Source organism: Mustelus asterias, chromosome 26 (assembly GCF_964213995.1).
Source record: "Mustelus asterias chromosome 26, sMusAst1.hap1.1, whole genome shotgun sequence".
NCBI lineage: Eukaryota > Metazoa > Chordata > Chondrichthyes > Carcharhiniformes > Triakidae > Mustelus > Mustelus asterias.
The window spans coordinates 27694405-27720554 of NC_135826.1; the positions used below are offsets into that span (position 1 = coordinate 27694405).

The window sequence follows — 26150 nt, forward strand, 5'->3', positions numbered from 1 at the left end:
GTAGGGGTGGGTAATGTATTTAAAAGGGTTTGACTATTGACAGCCTGCTGATGGAATGTTGCTGTGGAACTGGGAAATGGAATGCACTTTAGTAAAAGGCAGCATTCTCCTCAATTTCATGTTGCTGCATTTTATTAAGATGTAAGTCGATAAATCATTGGTTGATTTTTAAATTCGCCGCTTCCCATTCTGTATCGCTGTTCGTCTGCTTTTTTTACACTGGAAGACGGTTCACTTTTAACGCTCTTTTTAAAAAACAAATCGTATTGCCTGCACTCACGTTTTGGCGGTTTTAAACATTATTGTCCACAGTCGGATTTTTAAGTATATTTCCACAGATTATATGAAGGCAAAGCCCCTGAGATGAAAGGAGGTTAATAAGCGACCAAAAGGTCAAGACAAAAAAGCAGTTTCTTGGCTTATCTTGGTGATCAGAAAATATCTTGCAGCTGATTTTTACTATCAGTCAGAAGAGGATCCGTGATCCGTTTTCTGCCCTGCCAGCTCTTGTTCATTTTAAACTTGGTATTCAGACATAATATCGGAGCACTACTCTGTGCGTAGCTCACAGCCACCTGAGCAGCAGTGCCTGGGAATGCCAGAAAGCACAAAGAGTTTTGCCCTCGCCTAGAGGAGCGGGAGACATTTTATTGTAATGTTTTCTGCACCCTCTCCTTTCCTTCTCCCCTATGTACTCTATGAATGGTATGTTTTGTCTGTATAGTGCGCAAGAAACAATACTTTTCACTGCATTCCAATACATGATTCGATAATAAACCAAATTCATGTTTCTCGGCAAATAAAGAGCAGGAGAAACAGAGTTTTCAAAATAAAGGCAGAAATGGAAGGGTGGCATGGTGGCGCAGTGGTTAGCACTGCTGCCTCATAGCGCCAGGGACCCAGGTTTGATTCCCGGCTTGGGTCACTGTCTGTGTGGAGTTTGCACTTTCTCTCCACGTCTGCGTGGATTTCCTCCGAGTGCTCCGGTTTCCTCCCACACTCTGAAAGACGTGCTGGTTGGGTGCATTGGCTATGCTAAATTCTCTCTGTGTACCTGAACAGGCACCAGAGTTTGGCAACTAAGGGATTTTCACAGAAACTTCATTGCAGTGTTAAATGTAAGCCTACTTGTGACACTAATAAATAAACATTTTCTCTAGCTCCCAGGGCTAAAGGGATCAAGGGATATGGGGGAAAGGGGGGATCAGGATATTGAATTTGATGATCAGCCATGATCAAAATGAATGGTGGAGCAGGCTCGAAGGGCTGAATGGCCTACTCCTGCTTCTAGTTTCTATCAAATTTACAACAAAGTTGGCTGATTTCTGAAGAGAATACTTTTCCTTTTTAAAGAAAGACATTTCTCTCATTTAAGGACCTATAACAATTGGATGAGTAATGGCGTGATTATACAATTAATAATAAGGGGATTTGATGGCCAGACAATTGCTAATAAGATTGCTAATAATTGCAGACAATTGGCGGCACGGTAGCACAGTGGTTAGCACTGCTGCTTCACAGCTCCAGGGTCCCAGGTTCGATTCCCGGCTCGGGTCACTGTCTGTGTGGAGTTTGCACATTCTCCTCGTGTCTGCGTGGGTTTCCTCCGGGTGCTCCGGTTTCCTCCCACAGTCCAAAGATGTGCGGGTTAGGTTGATTGGCCAGGTTAAAAATTGCCCCTTAGTGTCCTGGGATGCGTAGGTTAGAGGGATTAGTGGGTAAAATATGTGGGGTGGGATTGTGGTCGGTGCAGACTCGATGGGCCGAATGGCCTCCTTCTGCACTGTAGGGTTTCTATGATTTCTATGAATAAGGACTTTTCCCTTACTTTCCTGTAGCTGTGAAGTTTGGCCGCATGTCCAAAAAGCAACGTGACAGCCTCTACGCAGAGGTACAAAAGCACCAACAGCACCAAGAGCAGCTGGCAGCAAAGGAAGATTCCGAGGGACTTGCACGAGTCTACACAAACAGCGTCAGTAGTGGACTGGGGGATCTGGATGACATCAGCAGCACATTCTCAGACGGCCTCCTGTTTGACTTTCCACTGACCCCTGATGGCGGGAGCAGTTTTTATAACTTTGATCTTTCAACCTCTGCCGAACCATCTCCCGATCAGTCTGCTATAGACGTGAATGACATTAAACATATCAAGCAGGAATCCATATATGAAATCATGCTGGAGCCCAGCTTGTTCTCGTATCCCTCACCAGAGAATGGTCAGCTAGCCACAGGAATTTCAATGGCGGAGATAGGTATGTATCGTCACTGTTCCTTATTAAGTCAATATCTAGATGCGTGCTAGAAATGTGTGCTGACATTCACTTATTCGGCTCATGAGATTACAAAATAATTGATGGCCACAAAACCCCATTTAGTCCAATCTAATTCCTCCATCCAGCCAGATCCTAATTTTTTTCCTCATTACCCGCTGTACTGCGAAATGAATGTTTCTCTCTGAAATGATTAAGAACACACTGTGGTATGTTTACATTCCCCTGCCAGGTGGCACGGTAGCACAGTGGTTAGCACAGCGCCAGGGTCCCAAGTTCAATCCTGGCCTGAGGTCACTGTCTGTGTGGAGTTTGCACGTTCTCCCCGTGTCTGCGTGGATTTCCTCTAGGTGCTCCGGTTTCCTCCCACAGTCCAAAGATGTTCGGATTAGGTGGATTGGCCATGCTAAATTGACCCGAGTGTCAGGGGATAAGCAGGGTAAATGCATGGGGTTACAGGAATTGGGCCTGGGTGGGATTGTGGTTGGTGCATACGTGACGGGCCAAATGGCCTCTTTCTGGAGGGATTCTATGATTCTATACTGTGGTGATTTTATCCAAATATTTGTGTATCCCACTAATAACTTGAAACTGAGCCTTACAATAAGGTATGGAGTTGAACTTCAATATTGGGCCAACGTTTGCTATCGAGGTAACGAAGAGCTTATAGCGTTCTCTGCTTCTGCATGAAATGGGACAGCTGCTTTGAGGGTGAGGAGCAGGTGCATGGCTAAATAACAGTCACGAAGAGTTGCTGTCTGTCACTCTGCCAATATCTTTACAAAAACAGCTAGATTTTACTGTAGCTCAGCATCCTGCGGCATGTGCTGTTAGTTTGACTTGTTCCAGCTCATTGAGATGTTACCACTTTCAGAGATTCGACAGGTAAAGGCGCAGGGAGGGAAGCAAGGGAATCTGGGACCCCCGAGTGGAAGCAATTGGGGATGGAGGGGTTGGGGGGAGGGCTGGAGTTTACATGCCCCTGCCAGGTGTGTTTGCAGAGGGCACCTAAATAAGGTGGGTGCCAATGCCACCACCTTACTGCTGACCCCCATAATACGGACCGGGGGGGGGGGGGGACGGACACCAAGTTCAGCAGCTAGCCTGCCAGATTTAAATAAATAATGAAGGGTCAATGCAACTTGTTGACAACCCAGTTGACTCTGATGATGAGCTGTCCACACCTTAATACGGGTGGCATGGTCAGTCAGTGTTGGGGGGGGAGGGAGGCTGGCTTTTTAAAGGAGTGCAAAAGGAGGCGGGGGGGGGTCCCCATCTTCAGAGGGTGGCCTTTGCGCATTGGAGAACCGCTCCATAAGAGAGTATCCTCCCCACCCCTCCTTTCTACCCTCCTGCTTTAAAGCTCACACCAAACCAAAGCTCTTCTCTAAACTGCCCAGAGCCATCCTACCCAATACCCCGGACTGTCTCGCTCCAAGATCCATGGGCTGCCTTTTTGGGTCTGCTTGCAGTCCTGGCTGCGTCCACGAGTGTGCTCGTGGTGCTGCTGGGGCTGCTGGAGTTACAAGGCAGTCGAGTGGCTGGCAGCTCCCCGGTGAAAGGGTGCGTTAGGGCTGCGGTGTGAGCTGGTGTGCAACGAGTCGGCAACGAGTCGGCTCCACACTGACTTTGCTTCTGGGAGGGTGTGGTAGGGGTTGAGCTGTTTGCAAACCCCCTGTATTTCATTTGTGTCTGCCTTGAAGTACGGTGGCACAGTGGTTAACACTGCTGCCTCACAGCGCCAGGGACCCAGGTTCGATTCCTGGCTTGTGGAGTTTGCACATTCTCCCCATGGGTTTCATCCGGGTGCTCTGGTTTTCTCCCACATGCAAAGGTGTGCGGGTTAGGTGGATTGGCCGTGCTATATTGCCCCTTAGTGTCAGGGGAACTAGCTAGGGTAAATGCGTGGGGTTATGGGGATAGGGACTGGGTGGGATTGAGGTCGGTACAGACTCGATGGGCCGAATGGCCTCCTTCTGCTCTGTAGGATTCTATGAACAGTTTCACAATTGGAGAATCATTGGCGAATCAACAGCAAAATGTCATTTTGATAAAGCTAACAAAAAGAATGGCGTAAATTGGACAGCGACATTCGGAGTTTTACGTTTGGAGCTTTACGATTGTTCCTTGCCTTGTATAAATAGTGGTGGGTGCCATTTGCCTCACCATTATTTTGAGAGCACATTGTGGATCATGGTGTCATTTTATTTGCATGTTTTCTCTTCCTTAATCCAATGTTTCATAGCATCATAGAATCCTACAGTGCAGGGGGAGGCCATTCAGCCCATTGTGTTGCACCGACAACAATCCCACCCAGGCCTTATCCCCACAACCCCATATATTTACCCTGCTAACCCCCCTGACAATTTAGCACGGCCAATCAACCTAAGCCGCACATCTTTGGGCTGTGTGGGAGGAAACCGGAGCACCCGGAGGAAACCCACGCAGACACGGGGAGAACGTGAAAACTCTGCAGACAGTGATCCAAGCCAGGAATCGAACCCCAGGTCCCTGGTGCTGTGAGGCAGCAGTGCTAACCCCCACCGTGCCGTCCACATTTCTTTCCTTCTCTTTTCTTAATATCTCTATCTGTACCAGATTTGACGTTGAATTTTCAATGCTGGAGATTTCTGTTGGTTGCCCAACTCTCTCTACCCTATTTCTGCCGCTGTGCCAGTCAGTATCAGCTGGCATTTCCAACTTTGTAGGCAAAATCCTTCTAAAGCTGAAGTGTTTAATGGCAAATAGCTTTGCTACGACATTAAGTCCGGACCCAATAGGAGAGCAATCAATGCAAGTGCCTAGAAATGCAACTTTCTTTGAGAGAAGAGGGGGCATTATAAATAGGATCCATTGGACTAAATTCATAAATGTTTCTGATTCTGAGCTGAGTATTTTGTGTTGTCACTTTAAAACCTGCGTCCTCTTCTCCAGATCGGGTAGCACAGAACGTGGTGGAATCACACTCGGAGACTTGCCAGTACACAGTTGAAGAGTTAAAGCAATTTGCTTGGCAGCCCTACACACAGGAGGAAATCAGCAACTTTCAAAACAAGGTATTGATCAAACCTGCTTGAAGCAACCTTCACCAATTGTGACACAGCGTGCAAATCTTCACAGGTTAAAAACACAAAGGCTAGTTTGAAATAATACACTCTCATTCACTCCAAGTTCACATCGTGGGGAAGAAGATATTTTCTACTGAAATGAGAAGCTGTTTGTAGAGACAATGCAGAGTACAAATTCCACTGAGGTTATTTTTTTATTTACCCTCCATAACCATCCTCAGTAGTGAGAGTCACGTACCAACCGACTCAAGAACAGCTTCTTCCCTGCTGCTGTCAGACTTTTGAATGGACCTACCTTGCATTAAGCTGATCTTTCTCTACACCCTAGCTATGACTGTAACACTACATTCTGCACCCTCTTCTTTCCTTCTCTATGAACAGTATGCTTTGTCTGTATAGCACGCAAGAAACAATATTTTTCACTGTATGTTAATACATGTGACAATAATAAATCAAATCAAAGTGTATCCTTCTGCCTGTCTAGTCTTGACAATCCCAGTGCACTCCTGGCTGGTCTCCCACATTCTACCTTTCCTTAACTTGAGGACATCCAAACTCTGCTGCCCGTTTCTTATCTCGCACCAAGTCCCATTCCCCACTCACTCCTACATTTTCCAGCCGTTCATGCCGGTGGGATCTTCCTGTCCTGCCAATGGCGCAACCCCACCGCTGGTTTGACGGCGGTGAGGGATGCATTCAGTGGGAAACTCCATTAACAATGGCGGGACTGGAAGATCCTGCCACTGGCCAGCGGCAGGCTACCTCCACCAGCGGATTGCGTGGAATATCCCACCCAAGCTCTCAATCAGACAGCATCTTGATTTTAAAATTCTCATCCTTGTTTTTAAATTCCTCCCCCGAGCCTCTGCCTATCTCTGCAATCTCCTGCAGCCCTCCGAGATATCTACACTCCTCAGATTCCGCCTCTTGTGTATAGTATAATGTAATCTTCCATCATTGCCCCAAAGCTATGAAATACCATCGCTATACCCCTTGGCTTTTCTATCTTACTTTCCACCTTTAAGGTGCTCCTTTATAACCTACCTCTTTTGCCAGGTTTTCGCTCACTGATCTATTATGTCCTTATGTGGCCAGGTGTCATGTTTGATGATGCTCCTGTAAAGAACCTTGGGATGTTTAACTATGTTAAAGGTGCTGTATAAATATAAGCGTTTATTGTTGCTTTCTCATTCAATTAATGGGAAACTTTGCCTCAGTCGCTGCACTCAAACAGTTGGGATTGCTTAAGAGTTTGTTAGATGTTGTCCCATTACAGCACAGGCTTTAAGCTCCATAACTGTAATCACTAAAGCCAGCAGCATGTTTTGCAGGGTGACATGGTGGCACAGTTGTGAGCACTGCTGCCTCACAGTGCCAGGGACTCGGGTTTGATTCTGGCCTCGGGTGACTGTCTGTGTGGAGTGGGCCTGAGTAAGATGCTCTATTGGAGGGTCTGTGCAGACTTGATGAGCCACATAGCCTCCTTCTGCATTGTAGGGATTCTATCACATAAGTAAAAGGAGAATTGGGCTGGGCTGCACTGCACCTAGCAATAAACCAGAGCTTTGTCATATTTTCCAAGAATTATATATTTATTTATTAGTGTCACAAGTAGGCTTACATTAACACTGCAGTGAAGTTAGTGTGAAAATCCCCTAGTCGCCACACTCCAGTGCCTGTTCAGGTACACGGAGGGAGAATTGAGCATGGCCAGTGAACCTAACCAGCACGTGTTTTGGACTGTGGGAGCAAACCGGAGCACCTGGAGGGAACCCACGCAAACACGGGGAGAATGTGCAGACTCCGCACAGACAGTGACCCAAGTCAGGAATCAAACCCAGGTCCCTGGCGCTGTGAGGCAGCAGTGCTAACCACTGTGCCGCCGTGCTGCAAGTATCTCATTTCTAACCACAAAAGTTTGATTTGCAACAATTGTATACTAAGTTATAAGAATTACCCAATTATAAAAAAGCATAGATAAAGGAACATATTGATCACTCAGTCACTATTACTTGTTGGGTATAATCTACAGTATAAAACCTGGTGATGGCTTTTGTACAATATATTTTCTTTGATTCTGTGTTTGAACAGTCCTGTGAGGTCATGTGGCAGCAGTGTGCAATCCAAGTGACAAATGCAATCCAGTACGTGGTCGAATTTGCCAAGCGGATCAGTGGATTCATGGAGCTATGTCAGAATGATCAGATCATACTTCTTAAAGCAGGTACCTAGCACATTTCACTCTGACAAAAAGGTGCTGATGGGCACCAGACATTGTTTTTAGGAAATATGGACATTGGGACTTAACGGGAATGTTTCAGGAATGACAAATGAAAATCCACAGTGGAAAATAATAGAACCAAAAGCAGGAGTAAAGCTGAGGGCCTGAGTGGAACTAAGAATTCTAACCCTATATTGTTAACTTCAGGGTGGCACGGTGGCACAGTAGTTAGCACTGCTGCCTCACAGCGCCAGGGGCCCGGGTTCAATTCCCGGCTAGGATGACTGTCCGTGTGGAGACTGCAAGTTCTCCATGCTGTCCACGTGGGTTTCTTCCGAGTGTTCCGGTTTCCTCCCACAGACTAAAGACATGCTGGTTGGGTGCATTGGCCATGCTAAATTCTCCCTCAGTGTACCCGAACAGGCGCCGGAGTGTGGCGACTAGGGGATTTTCACAGTAACTTCATTGCAGTGTGAATGTAAGCCTACTTGTGACTCATAAATAAACTTTTTTAACTTTACTTTCAGGGCCTGTGTTGAATCCAAGTGAGTTGACAGACTCTCTATTAGATATCATTCAAGAGCCTGTAATGAAGGGACAGCACAGATTGCACATTGAGTCAGCAGCATCAAATATAATGCTTTCCAATTTATTTTTTACCTTATCCTTGCAATTCATAGTCACCGTTATGAAAATGTTATTTCTGGAGCATTCGCTGCCCTGGGTTGATGTAAATGTGCTTCCCCTAAAGTTTTCATCAGTCGTAGGCAAGTTATCCTGCTTTCAGAAGATTGCAAATAGAACAGATTCTATAGCGAAGATAATTAAGTACAGGATACATGCCCAAAGCAGGTAAAACTACTGGGCCTCATTGGGAGGGAACAAATACCTATAAAAAGCCAACTTCACTTCTCGAGGCCTTTCAGCTTCTAAAATGTCCCAAGGCTCTTTAAAGGGGCTCAGCGAATGTGAACAAGAAGGACAGAAGTTGAAGAGGTGATTGAAAGGTTTAAGGAAGCTCATGAAGGTGGGAAGAGAGCAAGATAGACGAAGTTCAGGAACAAAACTCTTAAGAGGAGGGACATGGTTGCTAAAGACCCTACTACTGATGTTGAAGCAGAGAGAAAGGGATATGTCCATTAGACCAAAGTTGCAAGAATGGATGATCCATTCTGGTATCTGGGAACAAGGTAATCCAACAATGCTCCAAAGTCAAATGTACCTTGGATCGATTAATTCTATCAAATTCACAAAAGTTATACATTTCAAGATTTATGTGGTTCAGAAACTGGACTGAAATATTGATATTTGAGTTGCTATACACATATCTCAGATGTTCCTTACACTCCTTAAGTTTGCCCTGTGGATAGGTAGATGTTTTTAATTGCCGTTTTCATTGATTATGGGCGGAATTTTACCGGCACGTTCACCCGAGGTTCGTACAATCCCGCCCGAGGCCAATGGAGAATGCCGTTCTCCGAGCCTCACCCGGCCCCGGAATCGGGGCGGACATGTCGGTAAAATTCTGGCCTATGTGTTTTTCTTAAGCTATCCCTTAGAGACTGCACTCAAAACAACCATTAGTGATCACTGCCGTGTAATAAATTTCCTTCATGTCTGTGGCAAGTTGTAAGTTGGTAGCCCGCATGAACGCTCCAGAACGTAGGAATATAACCAACACGGCAGCTGTATTACTGGGTGGGACTTTCTACCTCCCTGTTCTGCAGGAGGTGGCTCACCATTGGCGAGCGGTGGGATCTTCCAGCCCGCCGCTGTCAATGGGCTTTCCCATTGTTCGCACCCTCCACCACCAGTGAACGTGCAGTAGTGGGAGGAGGGGGAAGATCCCACTGGTGGGAATGGCTGGAAAATCCTGCCCGCTTATTTTGGAAAATCGACTGGACATCCTTCAGTGCATCTTCATAAAAACTGATAAGACTCCACATAATAATGTTCAATTTTAAAATGGAGGATACAGCATTAGAGTGAGTCAGAGCTAAGCTACTGAAGCTTTTCAGAGGTAAAGTTAATTTTGTTACAAAATAAATCACACACGTGAATATAACTGCCTGGATTTAATACCTGGCTTTGAAAATGGTCGACTTTTTTTATTCATTTGTGGGACATGGGCGTCGCTGGCTGGCCAGCATTTATTGCCCATCCCTAATTTTCTATTACTTAGAATTTCAGCACACTTGTTTGTGTTTGTTGTGCCTATTTATTCAAACACCATTTCCCACTTCATTCCATGGGTTTTTTTACATTCTTCCTTTCCAAATGGTTAATCCAATTCCATTTTCAAAAGTAGTCAGCACCTGGCTCAATATAGCTTCTGGAAAAATTTCTGAACTTTTATCTTAGTCCTTCGGGAAAAACATCTGATTCTGAGCCCTCTTGTTGATTTACTCTTTTCTACTTTTCTGTTGCAGTTTTCTCTGAAGCTTTATTTATTTATTATTTATTAGTGTCACAAGTAGGCTTACATTAACATCGCAACGAAGTTACAGTGAAAATCCCCTAGCCGCCACACTCCGGCGCCTGTTCGGGTACACTGAGGGAGAATTTAGCATGGCCAGTGCACCTAACCAGCACGTCTTTTGGACTGTGAGAGGAAACCGGAGCACCCGGAGGAAACCCACGCAGACACGGGGAGAGCATGCAGACTCGGCACAGACGGGGCCCCAAGTTGGGAATTGAACCCGGGTCCCTGGCACTATGAGGCAGCAGCGCATGCCACTGTGCCCCCGTGCCACAACCATCCCAGTTGTGGATGTTTAACATCTCCTTCATTTGGTCACACATTCACCTTTGTCTGTGAAAACAGGCAAAGTGGGTGATTTTTGCCATCAGGAAGCTCATGAGATTGGGAGGAACCAGGGTCTCTCCCTCCCTGCCCCCCACCCCTTGTCCCGAACCCCCAAATGCTAGTCTATACTTTCAATGGAGAGTGAAATCAGGCTGGATGTAAATCCAGCATTTCAGTTAATTGGACAGATTGAGTTAAACTTACCCTCAAAGTAAGACCATTAGATATAGGAGCAGAATTAGGCCATTCGGCCCATCAAATCTGCTCCGCCATTCAATCATTGCTGATATAATTCTCATCCCCATTCTCCTGCCTTCTCCCCGTAACCCTTGGTCCTCTTCTTGATCAAGAGCCTATCTCTGTCTTAAAGACACTTAATGACCTGGCCTCCACAGCCCTCTGTGGCAATGAGTTCCACAGATTCACCACCCTCTAGCTGAAGAAATTCCTCCTCATCTCAGTTTTAAGTACAAAGTATTCGGTAATCAAACAGGCCTTTTGGCCCAACTTGTCCATGGCGCCCTTTTTTTAAACCACTAAGTTCACCCTAACTGCCCACATTTGGCCCATATCCCTCTATATCCATCTTATCTAAGTAACTAAATGCTTTTTAAAAGACAAAATTGTAGCCTCATGAGCATCTACTACTACCTCTGACAGCTCGTTCCAGACACTCACCGCCCTCTGTGTGAAAACATTGCCCCTCTGGACCCTTTCGTAAGTCTCTCCTTGCACCTTAAACCTGTGCCCTCTAGTTTTAGACTCCCCTACCTTTGGAAAAAGATGTTGACTATCTAGCTGATCTATGCCCCTCATTATTTTATAGACCTCTACAAGATCACCTCTAAGTCTCCCACGCTGCAGGGAAAAAAGTCCCAGTCTATCCAGACTCTCCTTATAACTCAAACCATCAAGTCCCGGTAGCATCCTAGTAAATCTTTTTTGCACTCTTTTTAGTTTAATAATATCCTTTCTATAATAGGGTGACCAGAACTATGCACAGTATTCCAAGTGTGGCTTTACCAATGTCTTATACAACTTCAACAAGACGTCCCAATTCCTGTATTCAATGTTCTGAACAATGAAACCAAGCATGCCGAATCCTTTCTTCACCACCCTGTCCACCTGTGACTCCACTTTCAAGGAGCAATAAACCTGTACCCCTAGATCGCTTTGTTCTATAAACTCTCCCCAACGCCCTACTATTAACTGAGTAAATCCTGCCCTGGTTCGATCTACCAAAATGCATCACCTCGCATTTCTCTAAGTTAAACTCCATCTGCCATTCATCTGCCCAGTGGCCCAATTGATCAAGATCCCATTGCAATCGGAGATAACCTTTAACTCCAGATATACACATAAATAGCTTCTTGCCCTTTTTGGTTGAAGCGAGCAAGCTTTTTAATTCAATGTTGTCCTCTAATTTTCAAGATTCCTTTTGGAATGTCAATTTTAGTGCTGCTGTGAGACTAATTCTAGCCTCGCAATGAAGATTCTGTTCCAAATTAAAAAGTGTTGACTTTGTGAGTTCAGAGAGTGAACTTTCTGTCTCTCTGTTCTAGGTTGCCTTGAGGTCTTGTTGGTTCGAATGTGCCGGGCGTATAACCCTTTGAACAACACACTGTTTTTTGAGGGAAAGTATGGAGGCACACAGATCTTCAAATCATTGGGTAAGATTTGATTAGCACAGAAATAAGTTGGTGTCACAGGTAAACGCAGCCAGCCTAGAAATTTGATGGTGCCAGATTGGCACCTAAGCTTCCGATATGGAAGTGCAGAAGTGCAAACTTATTACAAGCCAGGAGTCCGCCACCCGCCACGTTGGTACAGACGCAAAAATAAGGTTCAACCTTGCATTTAAATTTCCATTTTAGTCTTGCAGTAAGATGAATTGTAACAAGGTGAGTTTCCCGTGAAAGCATTGGAAGATTTTGAGACCAATGCATAATGTGGAGCGTGAGACCCCAAACTTGTCCTAAAAGCTTGCAATTGAGGAGATTCTCAAATATTGCTTTGTCATTCATTCAGATTTAGGAATCTATAGAAATAATTTATTATTGATCATCGGTGGCACAGTGGTTAGCGCTGGTACCTCACAGCGCCAGGGAGCCCGGGTTCAATTCCGACCTCGGGTGACTGTGTGGAGTTCTCCACGTGTCTGACTTTCCTCCAGGTGCTCCGGTTTCCTCCCACAGTCCAAAGATGTGTGGGTTAGATTGATTGGCCATGTTAAATTGCCCCTTAGTGTCAGGGAAAATAGGAGGGTAAATATGTGGGGCTAAGGGGATAGAGCCTAGCTAGGATTGTTGTCGGTGCAGACGTGATGGACCGAATGGCCTCCTTCTGCACTGTAGGATTCTATGATCGTCATTACCCATAATTTATTTTGCACAAGTTCCTGTAGCTGGACTTACAAGGCTAATGTTTCCTCTTTTAAACCTCCCAGGTTGTGATGATTTGATCAATGTTATCTTTGACTTGGCAAAAAGCTTGTGCTGCCTGCATTTGACGGAGGAAGAGATTGCATTGTTCACAGCTGGTATCTTATTGTCACCAGGTATGTAAAACATGGATATTGATCAAGCTGGAAAATCCAATAACTGTCCACCATACCCTGACTTTAAAAGTGTTTCATTGGATATGGTCTAGTGGTACTGTCCGTTGGTTCAGTAATATTGAACAAAATAATGGGTTATTTACCATGATTCCTCGTTTGAACAGCTCCATCTAGCCAGTGGAGCCAAAGTGCTTCTTGAAAGGGAGGTGAGTGTGGCACTGAAGGGGGAAGGAAGATGGGAAGATGTGACTTGGCTTATTTTGTGCGCCTCCTCATTTCCATTTCGCATGTGAGCAGGTAGTTCAACCAATGGGTGGCCGAACCCCAAGATTAACATCTTGAATTTCAAACACTGCAGAATTCACTTGTAGGGTTTCTATGATTTCTATGATTAAAATATTCGAGCCCAGACAAGACTTCTTGGCTTTGATATCCAAGTCTTAAACTAGCTGATCAGCAGGAGAGGGGAAATAAAGTTATTGAATGAAATTCAAGTGGTTCATTGGATATGGTCTAGTGGTACTGTCCGTTGGTTCAGTAATATTGAACAAAATAATGGGTTATTTACCATGATTCCTCGCTTGAACAGCTCCATCTAGCCAGTGGAGCCAAAGTGCTTCTTGAAAGGGAGGTGGGTGTGGGTGAAATTCAAGATGTTAATTCACATTGTTTTGAAGTCGGGGAGGCGGTGGCGCAGTGGGGTATTGTCACTGGACCAGTAATCCAGAGACCCAGCGTAACGCTCTGGAGACCCGGGTTCAAATCCCACCATGGCAGATGGTGACATTTGAAGTCAATAAATATCAGGAATTAAAAGTCAAATGATGATCATGAAACCATTCTCGCTTGTCAGAAAAACCCATCTGGTTCACTAATGTCCTTCAGGAAAGGAAATCTGCTGTCCCTACCTGGTCTGGCCTACATGTGACTTCAGACCCACAGCAATGTGGGTTGACTCTTAAAAATGCCCCCAGGGATAGGCAATGAATGCCGGCCCAGCCAGCGATGCCCATATCCCATGAATGAATACATTTTTTAAAAAGTGATTAATGAGTACCACGTCTTGGAATGTGAGAAGGAAACGGGAGAAATGCTTGTCGTGTTATTGAATCTCTTAATTGTTAGATATGCCATCAGTCAAGATCTCAATTTTCGTTCCAAGAATGTTGGCCCTCCATACATATTGAGGGTGATTCTCCCAGCCCACTACGTTGAATATTCTGCCCAGTGTTTTATCAAAAAGATAATTTGCTGATCTGATCCAGCACTGATAAAAATTCGGACAGGAGTTTCCGCTCGAGACTGCTCCAAATTTAACTGTTTCGTGCTGCTTAATGTAACTGAACAATAGGTGCATGAGGGTCTGTCATCAGTAGAGGAATATTCTTCTTTAAGTGTAAAATAAGAGAATGTCTGCCCATTTTTCCCCATAAAAGCAACCTGAGCTGCTTGGCAGAATTTCTGGAAGATGCAGCTTGAAACATGCAATTTCTGGAAAATTTGTTGGAGCCCGAATTATAATTTTTTAAAAATGGGTGTTCTTTGATTTTCATTCAATAACTTTATTTCCCCTCTCCTGCTGATCAGCTAGTTTAAGACTTGGATATCAAAGCCAAGAAGTCTTGTCTGGGCTCGAATATTTTAATCATAGAAATCATAGAAACCCTACAGTGCAGAAACAGGCCATTCGGCCCATCGAGTCTGCACCGACCACAGTCCCACCCAGGCCCTACCCCCATATCCCTACATATTTACCCGCTATTCCCTCTAACCTACACATTTCAGGACACTAAGGGGCAATTTTAGCATGGCCAATCAACCTAACCCGCACATCTTTGGACTGTGGGGGGAAAACCGGAGCACTCGGAGGAAACCCACGCAGACACGAGGAGAATGTGCAAACTCCACACAGACAGTGACCCAAGCCGGGAATCGAACCCAGGTCCCTGGAGCTGTGAAGCAGCAGTGCTAACCACTGTGCTACCATGCCACCAATTTAATCTGAGAATGGAGGAACCTTCTTAAACCATTGCAAGATTTGGACTAGTTTCCTGTCCCATTGAGGTGGCTGATTTCAGTGACTAGTCACCTTCATTATCTGATCTGATAGCCCTTGGACCACCACATGAACATTTATCAGAATAATTTGTGGACAGTTATCACCTCACCATCCTGTTCCAGTGCCCCAGATAGCATCGATGAAGCAAAACAATTTCATTACAAACCAGTGCAGCACGGTGGCACAGTGGTTAACACAGCTGCCTCACAGCGCCAAGGACCCGGGTTCGATTCCGACCTCGGGTCTCTGTCTGTGCCGAGTCTGCACATTCTCCTCGTGTCTGCGTGGGTTTCCTCCCACAGTCTGAAAGACGTGCTGGTTCGATGCATTGGCCATGCTGAATTCTCCCTCAGTGTACCCGAACAGGCACCAGAGTGTGGTGACTCGGGGATTTTCATCGTAACTTTATTGCAGTGTTAATGTAAACCTACTTGTGACACTAATAAATAAACTTTAAAACATGTATATCTTTACTTTCCATAAATCATAATGGCTAACACATATTCTGCATTTATAAAATAAATAAAATATATAATTGTTATTTAATTTCAGCATCTTAAGTTATAGCAATCATGTAAAAAGGTGGGTTTTCTTACTTGCACTATAAAGATAAATAAGAATAAAATGCTTTGTCAATTTCTAAGTTGAATGTTAGCCCTTCCCAAGATATTGCTTCTTTCCCACCCTGTAACCACCTCAATAACTGAGCAACCCTACTGATGTGCGGGTTAGTGGATTGGCCATGCTAAATTGCCCCTTAGTGTCAGGGGCACTAGCTAGGGTAAATGCATGGGGTTATGGGGATAGGGCCTAGGTGGGATTGTGGTCGGTGCAGACTTGATGGGCCGAATGGCCTCCTTCTGCACTGTCGGGATTCTATGATTCTAAGAATGAAGATGGTAATATTGACTGAAATTGTAGGTCAAGGCCTTAAGTTGATGCTACAACTTTAAAGGAAGAATTTCAGTTTATAAGGTGGCTTCTCACACTCCCAGGACGTTCACAAGGCATTCTTTGTTCAATTTCTCTTTGTGACTTGCAGTGGTGGTTGTAATGTAGACACACCTGGCATCTGTTTTACAAACAGGGAAGTTCCCACAAATGGCAAGTGATTTTGAAAAGGCAGTTAATCTTTCCCGGAGGTGCTGACTGAAGGAGGAAAGTTGGTGGGACACCAAACTTTCAAAAAGGGATCTTTTTCAAAGACAGACGGGGGCTTTGTTGAATGTCGGAGCTGAAAGGTGACTGTTTCTTCAACATTAGTACGGAGTTGTGAGCCACCAAAGGAAATAAAGGAATGCAGAATGATGGCTTTTTTATTTCAAGAGAGCTCCACGTGTTGTACATGCATTGGACGAGAAATCATTTAACATGCCATACAAGAAACCAGGGCTTCATAAACAGTCATTCTGTTGCATTTAAATTTTTCTGGGGCAATGGCACACAAAGGGTGGTATCAGATTGGTCACCTGTTACGTGTGGCACGTGACGTTTCATTCCATTGACTGCTATGGAACTAGTAACGCATTGTGTACAATGGGCAGCCAATCTGATACCACCAGTTGTGCGCCATCGGCACAATCTTTGCAAGCAGTTCCTTTAATACGTGTGGAATAACATCTCTGCCTCTTTCTTTTAGATCGACCATGGTTGACAGAAGCTAGAAAAGTCAAGAAGCTACAGGACAAGATTTTTGAGGCATTGCAACATGCCATTCACAAAAATCACCTGGATGATGACAAGTTATCAAAGGTATATTGATTTGTTTCATAAATGCAACAATTAGTACAATCCAAGCAAGATGAACAAAGACCAACATGCATCTGTATAACACTTCAATGCAAAGGATTGCTCCAAGGTGCACCACAGAATCATACAATCCCTACAGTGCAGAAGGAGGCCATTCAGGCAATTGCACCGACAATAATCCCACCCAGGCCCTATTCCCGTAACCCCATGCATTTACCCTGCTAATCCCCCTGACACTAAGGGTCAATTTAGCATGGCCAAACAACCTAACCCGCACAACTTTGGAGTGTGGGAGGGAACCAGAGGAAACCCACGCAGGGAGAATGTGCAAACTCCACACATTCACCCAGAATTGAACCCGGGTCCCTGGCGCCGTGAGACAGCAGTGCTAACCACCGTGTGCCACCGTGCCAGCCAAGCATCAGGGAGAAAGTATAGAAAGCAAGACAAAAAGATGTCAGGAGCTTGGTCAAGGAGATGGATTTTAAGGGAATGGGGAAAGGTGCCAATGGTGGAGTGAAGGGCAGAATCCACAAGGCTGCAGTGGGGAGTTCAGGGAATAGTTACAGTGCTAGAAGACGGTTATGACAATGGAAGGGCTTAAACGCAAAGGTAAGAATTTTAAACCTGAGGCACTGGGAAATTTGGAGCCAATTTAACCCAGTGAGGACAGGTTGACAAGTAGGACTTGGTGCAGGATGGGACACAGGGAACTAAAGTTTTGATTACCTGAAACTTACAGAGGGAGAAGTATGAAAGACTGACCGGGAGAGTATTGGAATTGGCTGGCCTGAGGTCACAAAGGCATGAGGTCATTGCAGAGCAATGTTACAGAGGAAGTAGATGGTTTTTGTGATGGGGATAGAGATAGAGATAGAGCAGGAAAATCTGCTCGGGATATAATGGCGTGTCAAAGTTGTTCCTGGTTTGGTTTACTTTGGGAGAGTAAGGAAAATGTGGGCTGGTGGGAGAGTTTTAACACAGGCAAGTATCTTTGGTAAGGGTACAGGTTTTAAGCAAGAGCTGGAAATAATGGTTTCGGACTTGCTTGTATTTAGCTGAATGCCATTGCAGTTTATCCAGGACTGTGTTTCATAGAAGCAGCTAACAAGACCTTTAACAAGACTGGACTTCTCCTACGTGGCTTGCATTTTATTTTGGTGAATACTGAATGAATGGTTAATAGAGCGCTTAGGGATAGATGTTTCATCTGGCTATTTTTATTTCCACTCTGGTAATCCTAATCCCAACTATAATCTTTATCTGACAGAGCAGCTCTGCATATTTCTGGATTCAAGAACGTTTTTTTTCTTTGGTGCACTTTGTTTCTGTTGCATTATGTTGGCAAAATGTCAGTAAATTTCTAAATCCTAATGTGAGTTCTTGAATTAGAGTACGGTATGCTCCTTTTATAAAGGGCAGTTGTTTGTGAGTATTGACCAGAATCTTATGGCCCTTCACACCAGTGGGATTTTCTGGTCCCACTGTAGTGAACGGAGATGTGGCCAGGTGGCAAATTCTCCACGCCGCTGCAGTGGCAGGGGGGTGTGGTAAAATCACGCCCTTTAACTTTTAAATTATTGATTAGACTAACTGGACTTGCATAACTTGCAAACATGGTGAGTGAGGCAGGAAGAGAATGGGGGATGGTGGGATTTGGGAATGAGAAATCCAGAAGTATGTGTTTGCCTGAAGTCCCGCTACTTTACCCATCTTAAACTTTTTTTCAGATTAACAGGGCAGAAAAGCGTCTTGGAAGCAATTGGAATCTTCAGAATTTAGATTGGGGGGTTGCTCAGGATCTTTGGTGTTTAAATTGCAGAGAGATCAGGGTCTCTGGGGTTTGGGTCAGGGAGAGAAGAGAGTTTGCTTTTGGTGGGACATAGAAGATGGGGGTGTGGGTGGGGACGAAAGAGTGAGTTTTCAGGATTTGATCATTCGGGTACCATCATGGCTGGAAGACAGGTGGGTGCGAGGTTTCCATCACGGGTGAGGAGTCGGTGTAAGCAGGGAAGCTTTGTTGTGTCAACCTCCTGTTCATCCTACCTCAGAAACAGTGCCGTTCATCTGCCCCAATACCCTATCTGTGCCTTGGTGTCACGTTTTGTTTGATATCACTCTCGTGAAGCACCTTAGACACTTTGCATCACTCAAGGTGCTATGTAAATGCAAGCTCTTATAGTGGTGCTGGTGATAATATTTGGACAATCTCTTTTCATTTGGTGCGCTTCAAGACCTGGGAAAGCTGGACGGCAAGCGTACAAAGTAAAAGTTAAAGCGGCACACAGCCTCCTGAAAGAAAATATTTTAGTGACTGACCCACTTCCTGAGAGTGTTTGGTGGCCCACTCTTCAATCCACCGCCATTCAAACAGCTTTGGGGCATTAAAATCCTCCCCGATGTCTCTCACGTCCACAAATTCCTCGATCATCTTTTCCTCCAAGTACTTGAAAATTTATCTTCATTCATGCTGCTTGTTGCCACATTCACTTTGCACCAACTAACTGACATCACAAACCTAACCAGCAACCGAAATATTCCAGCATGTCTAATCCCACACTAAATAATCGGCTTTCCTTTTACTAAAGTACTTCCATTTATCAACATTAGAAAATTATTTCACTCCTGATGAAGAACAGCTTGCAAACATTCGCCCAGTTAATAAAAGTACATCACCAAAATGGTCCATTGAAGGCGGCAATGGTCTAGTGGTATTACCGCTAGATTATTAATCTAGAAACTCATCCAGTGTTCTGGGGACCCGGGTTCAAATCCCGCCATGGCAGATGGTGGATATGAATTCAATAAAAAATATCTGGAATTGAGAATCTACTGTTAACCATGAAACCATTGTCGATTGTCAGGAAAAACCCATCTGGTTCACTAATGTCCTTTAGGGAAGGAAATCTGCCATGCTTGCCTGGTCTGGCCTCGATGTGACTCTAGGCCCACAGCAATGTGGTTGACTCTCAACTGCCCTCCAGGGGCAACTAGAGATGGGCAATAAATGCTGGCCAGCCAGTGACGCCCATGTCCCACGAATAAATTTTTAAAAAATAATGACCACAGTAACAATAAAATCATAGCAGTTTTCAATTTTAGTTAAGAAATTGGACGCAATTCACACTTAACCTTAGTTTCCAGAGCACGTTCTCCATTACGTTCTATTTCTAAAATGTCAATATCCACAAAACATGACATCCTGAATATTTACTGACTTTAATAAGTAAGGTCGAGTGAATATCTCTGACAAAGAATCATACATGAAAACATTGAACAGGACTGCAAGATATCCAAGCTGTTGAAATATATGAGTTGGTTTACAGCGAACTGGTGCAAGTTGATCTGATTTCACGTTGTAAATCCCATGGACAGGGATTTTCTGATCATGCCCACCCAGAGACCAGAAATCATAAAATCCCTACAGTGCAGAAGGAGGCCATTTGACCCATTGAATCTGCACCAACTGTCTGACAGAGCATCTTACCCAGGCCCTATCCACATAACCCCACATATTTACCCTGCAAATTCCCCTAACCTATACATCTTGGGAAACTAATGGGCAATTTAGCATGGCCAATCCACCTAACTTGCACCTCTTTGGCCTGTGGGAGAAAGCCGGAGCACCCGGAGGAAACCCATGCAGACATGGGGAGAACGTGCAAACTTCACACATAGTGTGAATTGAACCTGGATCCCTCGCGCTGTGAGGCAGCAGTGGTAACCACTGTGACACCATGCCGCCCAAAATCTTCATCCGAGGTCAACGGACCTCTAAGCAGTCCATCAAATTGTCTGTCCCACCTGCGGAAATTCCTGCTGTGGGTGGGACTGGAAAATATTTTGACATGTTTCAAATGCAATTTGTTCCAATTCCCTTAAATATTGAATAATTGGTTCTAACATTCATCAGTTAACACTTAGTGAGAAATTATGCATGAATATGTTGGCAATATAGGGGGATTTTGAGGCTTCCAGTCTGGCAGAAGCAAGTTGGTGGTCTCCTGATAACAGTCTGGTATGACTTGCTGCCCCTTCCCTACCAGAGACAAGTCCACACCAGCCTGGCCGTCTGACGTTGCGGAAGGCCGAAGTGTCCCAGGACATTTACTTTCCACCCACAGTCCCAGCAACCCTATGTCAATGAGACCAAGTCTTCAAAACAGCCCCAGTATTGGACGTATCAGGTGGTCAGTCAGCCTGCTGCACTGACCTGTTGCCTGTACACTGCTTGCGTTTAAAATTTATGACATATGAGCTAATTTTAACCTAACCCACCCATTTTGGAAGCTGACAGATTCTGGTGTAATTCTGATTTGGTATCCTGTCTGATTTTGAAGTCAGTGTAAAGTAATATTGGATGGGGTATGAAACCAATGTTAGAATCTCATAGAATCCCTACAGTGCAAAAGGAGGCCATTCGGCCCATCGAGTCTGCAGCTATCCCCGTAACCCCACATATTTACCCCACTAATCCCTCTAACCTACGCATCCCGGGACATTTAGCATGGCCAATGCACCTAACCCGCATGTCTTTGGACTGTGGGAGGAAACCGGAGCACCCGGAGGAAACCCACGCAGACACGGGGAGAATGTGGAAACTTGACACAGAAAGTGACCCAAGCTGGGAATCGAACCCAGGTCCCTGGAGCTGTGAGGCGGCAGTGCTAACCACCTTGCCGCCCTCTAACGTTCCATCCAATGCTGTGGGTTTCCCTCTGGGGAATTAAGTTAAATTGACCCCATTGAAACTACAAAAAGGCAAATAGACTGTGCTCTAAAATACCAAATATTAACTCTTCAGTTACCGCCACAGTTTGCTCTCATAAGACCATAAGACACAAGAGCAGAATTAGGCCACTCAGCCCATCGAGTCTGCTCCGCCATTCAATCATGGCTGATATTTTTCTCATCCCCATTCTCCTGCCTTTTCCTCATAACCCCTGATCCCCTTATTAATCAAGAACCTATTTATCTCTGTCTTAAAGACACTCAATGCCTGGCCTCCACAGCCTTCTGCGGCAAAGAGTTCCACAGATTCACCACTCTCTGGCTGAAGAAATTCCTCCTCATCTCTGTTTTAAAGGATCGTCCATTTAGCCTGAGGTTGTGCCCTCTGGTTCTAGTTTTTCCTACTAGTGGAAACATCCTCTCTATGTCTGCTCTATCCAGGTCTCGCAGTATCCTGTAAGTTTCAATAAGATCCACCCTCATCCTTCTAAACTCCAATGAGTACAGACCCAGAGTTCTCAACCGTTCCTCATACAATAAACTCTTCATTCCAGGGATCATTCTTGGGAGCCTCCTCTGGATCCTTTCCAAGGCCAGCACATCCTTCCTTAGATATGGGGCCCAAAACTGCTCACAATACTGCAAAATTTACATCTTGTAAAATTACACTTAGCACATCAGATGTACAAGTTTCAAGTACCGTTTCAAACTAAGGTATCCCAATGTAGTCTACTTTATACAATGTATTTACAAGTACTCATCACAGTGGATGACTTACTCCACTGTGGGGTATACAGCCTTAGAAGTACATCCCAACTCTTGTATTCTAGCCCTCTCAACATGAATGCTAACATTGCATTTGCCTTGCTAACTGCCGACTGAACCTGCACGTTGACCTTAAGAGAATCTAGAACGATGACTCCCAAGTCCCTTTGTGTTTCTGATTTCCTCTCCTCCAATATATACCGTTAGGCTCAGTTTAAACCGTATTTGTGCCTGAAGCAACATGAATTCAATACCATTTTAGACTAACTTGTCCAATTTTATTCGACAGACTTTACATTTCAATGTGACACCTGAGCCCAAAAGTTTTATATCATATTTTTCTGCCCACTATTTTAATGAGGGTGTTCAGATCACTTTTAAAACAGTGGAATAATAGAATATAATAGAAATGTTCTAGAAAGAATCAATAATTCATATGTTAATCTCCCAAGCAGTATTTCTGCAGGGAGGTGGTGATGCAGTGGTATTGACGCTGGGCTAATAATTGAGGAACCCGGGTAATGCTCTGGGGATCTGGGTTCGAATCCTGCCACGGGACTATTGAATTCGATAAAAATCTGGAATTAAAAGTCGAATTATGTCATTAAAATCATTATTGATTGTTATAATAGCCCACTTGGTTCTTAAGAGAAGGAAAACTGGTCTGGCCTACATGTGAAATCATAGAAACCCTACAGGACAGAAAGAGGCCATTCGGCCCATCGAGTGCACCGACCACAATCTCACCCAGGCCCCACTCCCATATCCCTACATATTTCACCCACTAATCCCTCTAACCTACACATCTCAGGACACTAAGGGGCAATTTAAGCATGGCCAATCAACCTAACCCGCACATCTTTGGAATGTGGGAGGAAACCGGAGCACCCGGAGGAAACCCACCCAGACACGAGGAGAATGTGCAAACTCCACACAGACAGTGACCTAAGCCGGGAATCGAACCCAGGTCCCTAGAGCTGTGAAGCGGCAGTGCTAACCACTGTGCTACCGTGCCGCCCGTGACTCCAGACTCTTAATGGAAATGGCCTAGTAAGCCACTCAGTTCAAGGACAATTAGGGATGGATAACATCTGATCAATAATAAATGTAAAAACTTGTAGAAAAAATAAAATTTCTATTGTTTTATGATTGCATCAAGAAGCACTTTCTGTTTTGTTGCAACTCAATGCAGCCTTTTCTCTTCCTCCTCAACAGCTGATCTCCAAATTATCGATGGTGAAGTCCGTCTGTAACCTTCATGTGGATAAGCTACAGCTGTTCAAACTGCTCCACCCACAAACAGTACACAGCTTTCCCCCGCTCTACAAGGAAGTATTCAGCACAGAGATGCAGTATCCAGACTCCGCCAACAGCTAAGCCGATCAGTCCAATGCGACACAGCATTCCCAAAGTGAAAAAAATGAATGGATTTAAATTCCTCAATCACCAATTGCAATAGCACTAGGATGAATGTACTGCACTTCATACGGTTACACCGCAACAGTCAAAAGAATGTAAATACTTGGGATACTATAAATAGTGGAAAGACCCTTGTGCATGACGTTTAAAAGATGTTCCATTGTGTTCATGGACCAGAATTAATTCAAAATCGCAAGACTGACCTTCCAATGCTCTAAAATCTGTTTCTGCTGGTAAACACAGTAAGAAGTTTAACAACACCAGGTTAAAGTCCAACAGGTTTATTTGGTAGCAAAAGCCACACGTGTGGCTTTTGCTACCAAATAAACCTGTTGGACTTTAACCTGGTGTTGTTAAACTTCTTACTGTGTTTACCCCAGTCCAACGCCGGCATCTCCACATCACATCTGCTGGTAAAAAGCAGAGGGAATTAAAGGAGTATAGATAGTATTTTATCTGTATTGCAAACCTATATATTTTATGAAGAGTGTTTCTTTTTACTCTTGAGTTTTCGGCGATTTCAGAGTTGTTCTTGGTGGTTCACCATTGATGTTAGACTTCTCCTCCAGGCAGTTGTTTGTTTTCTTTAGCATACTGCCTGGTGGAGATTTGAAGGAGAGCATCGCAATTCCTTGAACTTAAATTACAACAATGCTGAAGCCAGCAATTGAAAACTCTGGAATCTATCCATGTAAATGTGTATGTGTTTATATTATTAATATATATCTTTAGAAAATGGTCAAAATGACACCTGCATGTAATAATAATTAAAAGGTTATGGTGTCCATTAGCACTTAGACCATCTTAGTGGACAATAGTCATAGCTTTGCAACGTATTTTATTTTATCCTTAGACTAAAATCCAGTGTTTCCCACAGTGGCCATAAAATGGCCGCTTGAGCTGACTACTGGTTTAGTATATTAGATGCCTAAGCATTAGGGTTTCTATACTTTGTTAATAGGGAGCCAGATTATTCCGGGCTGTGGGGAACCTGAAGGACCCTGAAAATAAAAAGATGAAAAAATACAGTCACGGTCGCTGGAAAGGTTTCCCCATGTAGTCTGCTGTAAGGAAGCTGAGACCTTCATCAAGTAACATCCGTAAGCCAGCAGGGCGCAACAATGAAGTGACATTTGGCCTCCGTCTTTGCAGGCACCCAGAAAACTAAATTAATATAGGTAAACTACTGCTTTAAAAAATAAAATTAATGTTAACTACCGACCTACACTGCAAACTCGCATATTACACCCTCACTCTGCCCAGTATATCCCAGATCAAGAATGGTTTCCAAGTATTATTTACAGCCTTTGCTAAACTTTCAGGGAATTTATTATCCATTGTATGATTTTTGTTTTCCTCACATGTATGGCACACTCCTGCAAAGTTCCAAGAAACCCATTCCTTCATAATGAAAGCGGTTGAACATTCTTGCAATGTTTGGAAGAAATGGCTTTTCTGAGTATCACACTTGTTTTAGTGTATTTTGTATTCTATTTTTTCTCCATTACTGATATTCTATAAGGGAATAATATGTAACAACGTACAAGCAAAATTGTTTAAGTTAATTATTTATTGGTTGGATTATAGTGTGTCGCTTTACATACAGTGATGGATTTTCAGCACAAATGGGGAGGAGGGGGGTGAGGGGGGGTGCGGCAAAGAACAACAATCCATTCGAGCAGGTAGGAGGTTGTCGACAAGTATGCAGTTTGATAGCAATGAAGAAGATCCATAGAAAGTGACTTGTGTATGGGAAGTGGCTTCAACAGAGAGATGAAATAGGTGACAAATCTGATGCCACAAAACTGATTGTTACGCTGCAATCTGTCACATTATATAAGGATTTTTAACATATGTAATACATACAAGGGAACATTTCCAAGTTTTTGGTGTGCTCTGTAAGTAACTGCACTGACTGAGGTGATATTCAGCCCATGCCAGCCCAGATTCAATGACCATATGTAGGTCAATTTCCAGCAAGGTAGAAACGAGACTCATTACGATCAAAATCAATGCCCTGGACCAAGGGGGAGAAACATCAACAAGTCAGCTGTCATTCCTTATTGTTCTTGGTTAATTGACTTCTGGAAAATGGACGTGCGTAGACAGTTCTAAAGGCCCATTGGGATTCTCAGTCTGGGTTCAAACGTGGTCACTTCAGCCAAGTGCCAGAAAGCTATCAGTGCCCACAGAACAATAGTGTAGAAGACGACCAAGTGCAGAGCATTGAAAAAGGGCAGTGTCGTGTTTTACTGAATGGGGCTTCTGGAATAGTGCAGGGTTTTTAACACCATTCCCAAACCTGTCCTCCCACACCCGGTGCAGCGTCTAATCTGGAGACTACAACACCACATTGGCGCTGGATGCCCTGAAGGCCAGCATTGCCTTTTAAGTAGGTGCATTCAGAAAACTGCTGAAACAGCAATGTAGAAGGTATTATTTTTCCTATGTTGAGTACAGTTGAGATGTTTGAACATGTGTAAGCTAAGGATCTGCTTGCTGGAT

The 26150-nt window shown here is 44.3% G+C and overlaps 1 protein-coding gene across 1 annotated transcript in view; it reads left to right on the top strand.

Annotated features, from left to right (window-relative positions):
* The window catches only part of LOC144479736 (nuclear receptor ROR-beta-like), a 91805-nt gene extending 68096 nt beyond the window's left edge, over window positions 1-23709 (top strand). Inside the window, exons 4-10 of the mRNA XM_078198767.1 lie at window positions 1839-2252; window positions 5205-5326; window positions 7430-7562; window positions 11928-12035; window positions 12812-12922; window positions 16621-16733; window positions 23442-23709. Of these exons, the coding sequence (XP_078054893.1) occupies window positions 1839-2252; window positions 5205-5326; window positions 7430-7562; window positions 11928-12035; window positions 12812-12922; window positions 16621-16733; window positions 23442-23603 (1163 nt within the window). The 3' untranslated portion in view covers window positions 23604-23709. The remainder of the gene's footprint in view (window positions 1-1838; window positions 2253-5204; window positions 5327-7429; window positions 7563-11927; window positions 12036-12811; window positions 12923-16620; window positions 16734-23441) is intronic.
* Window positions 23710-26150: the final 2441 nt, after the last annotated feature.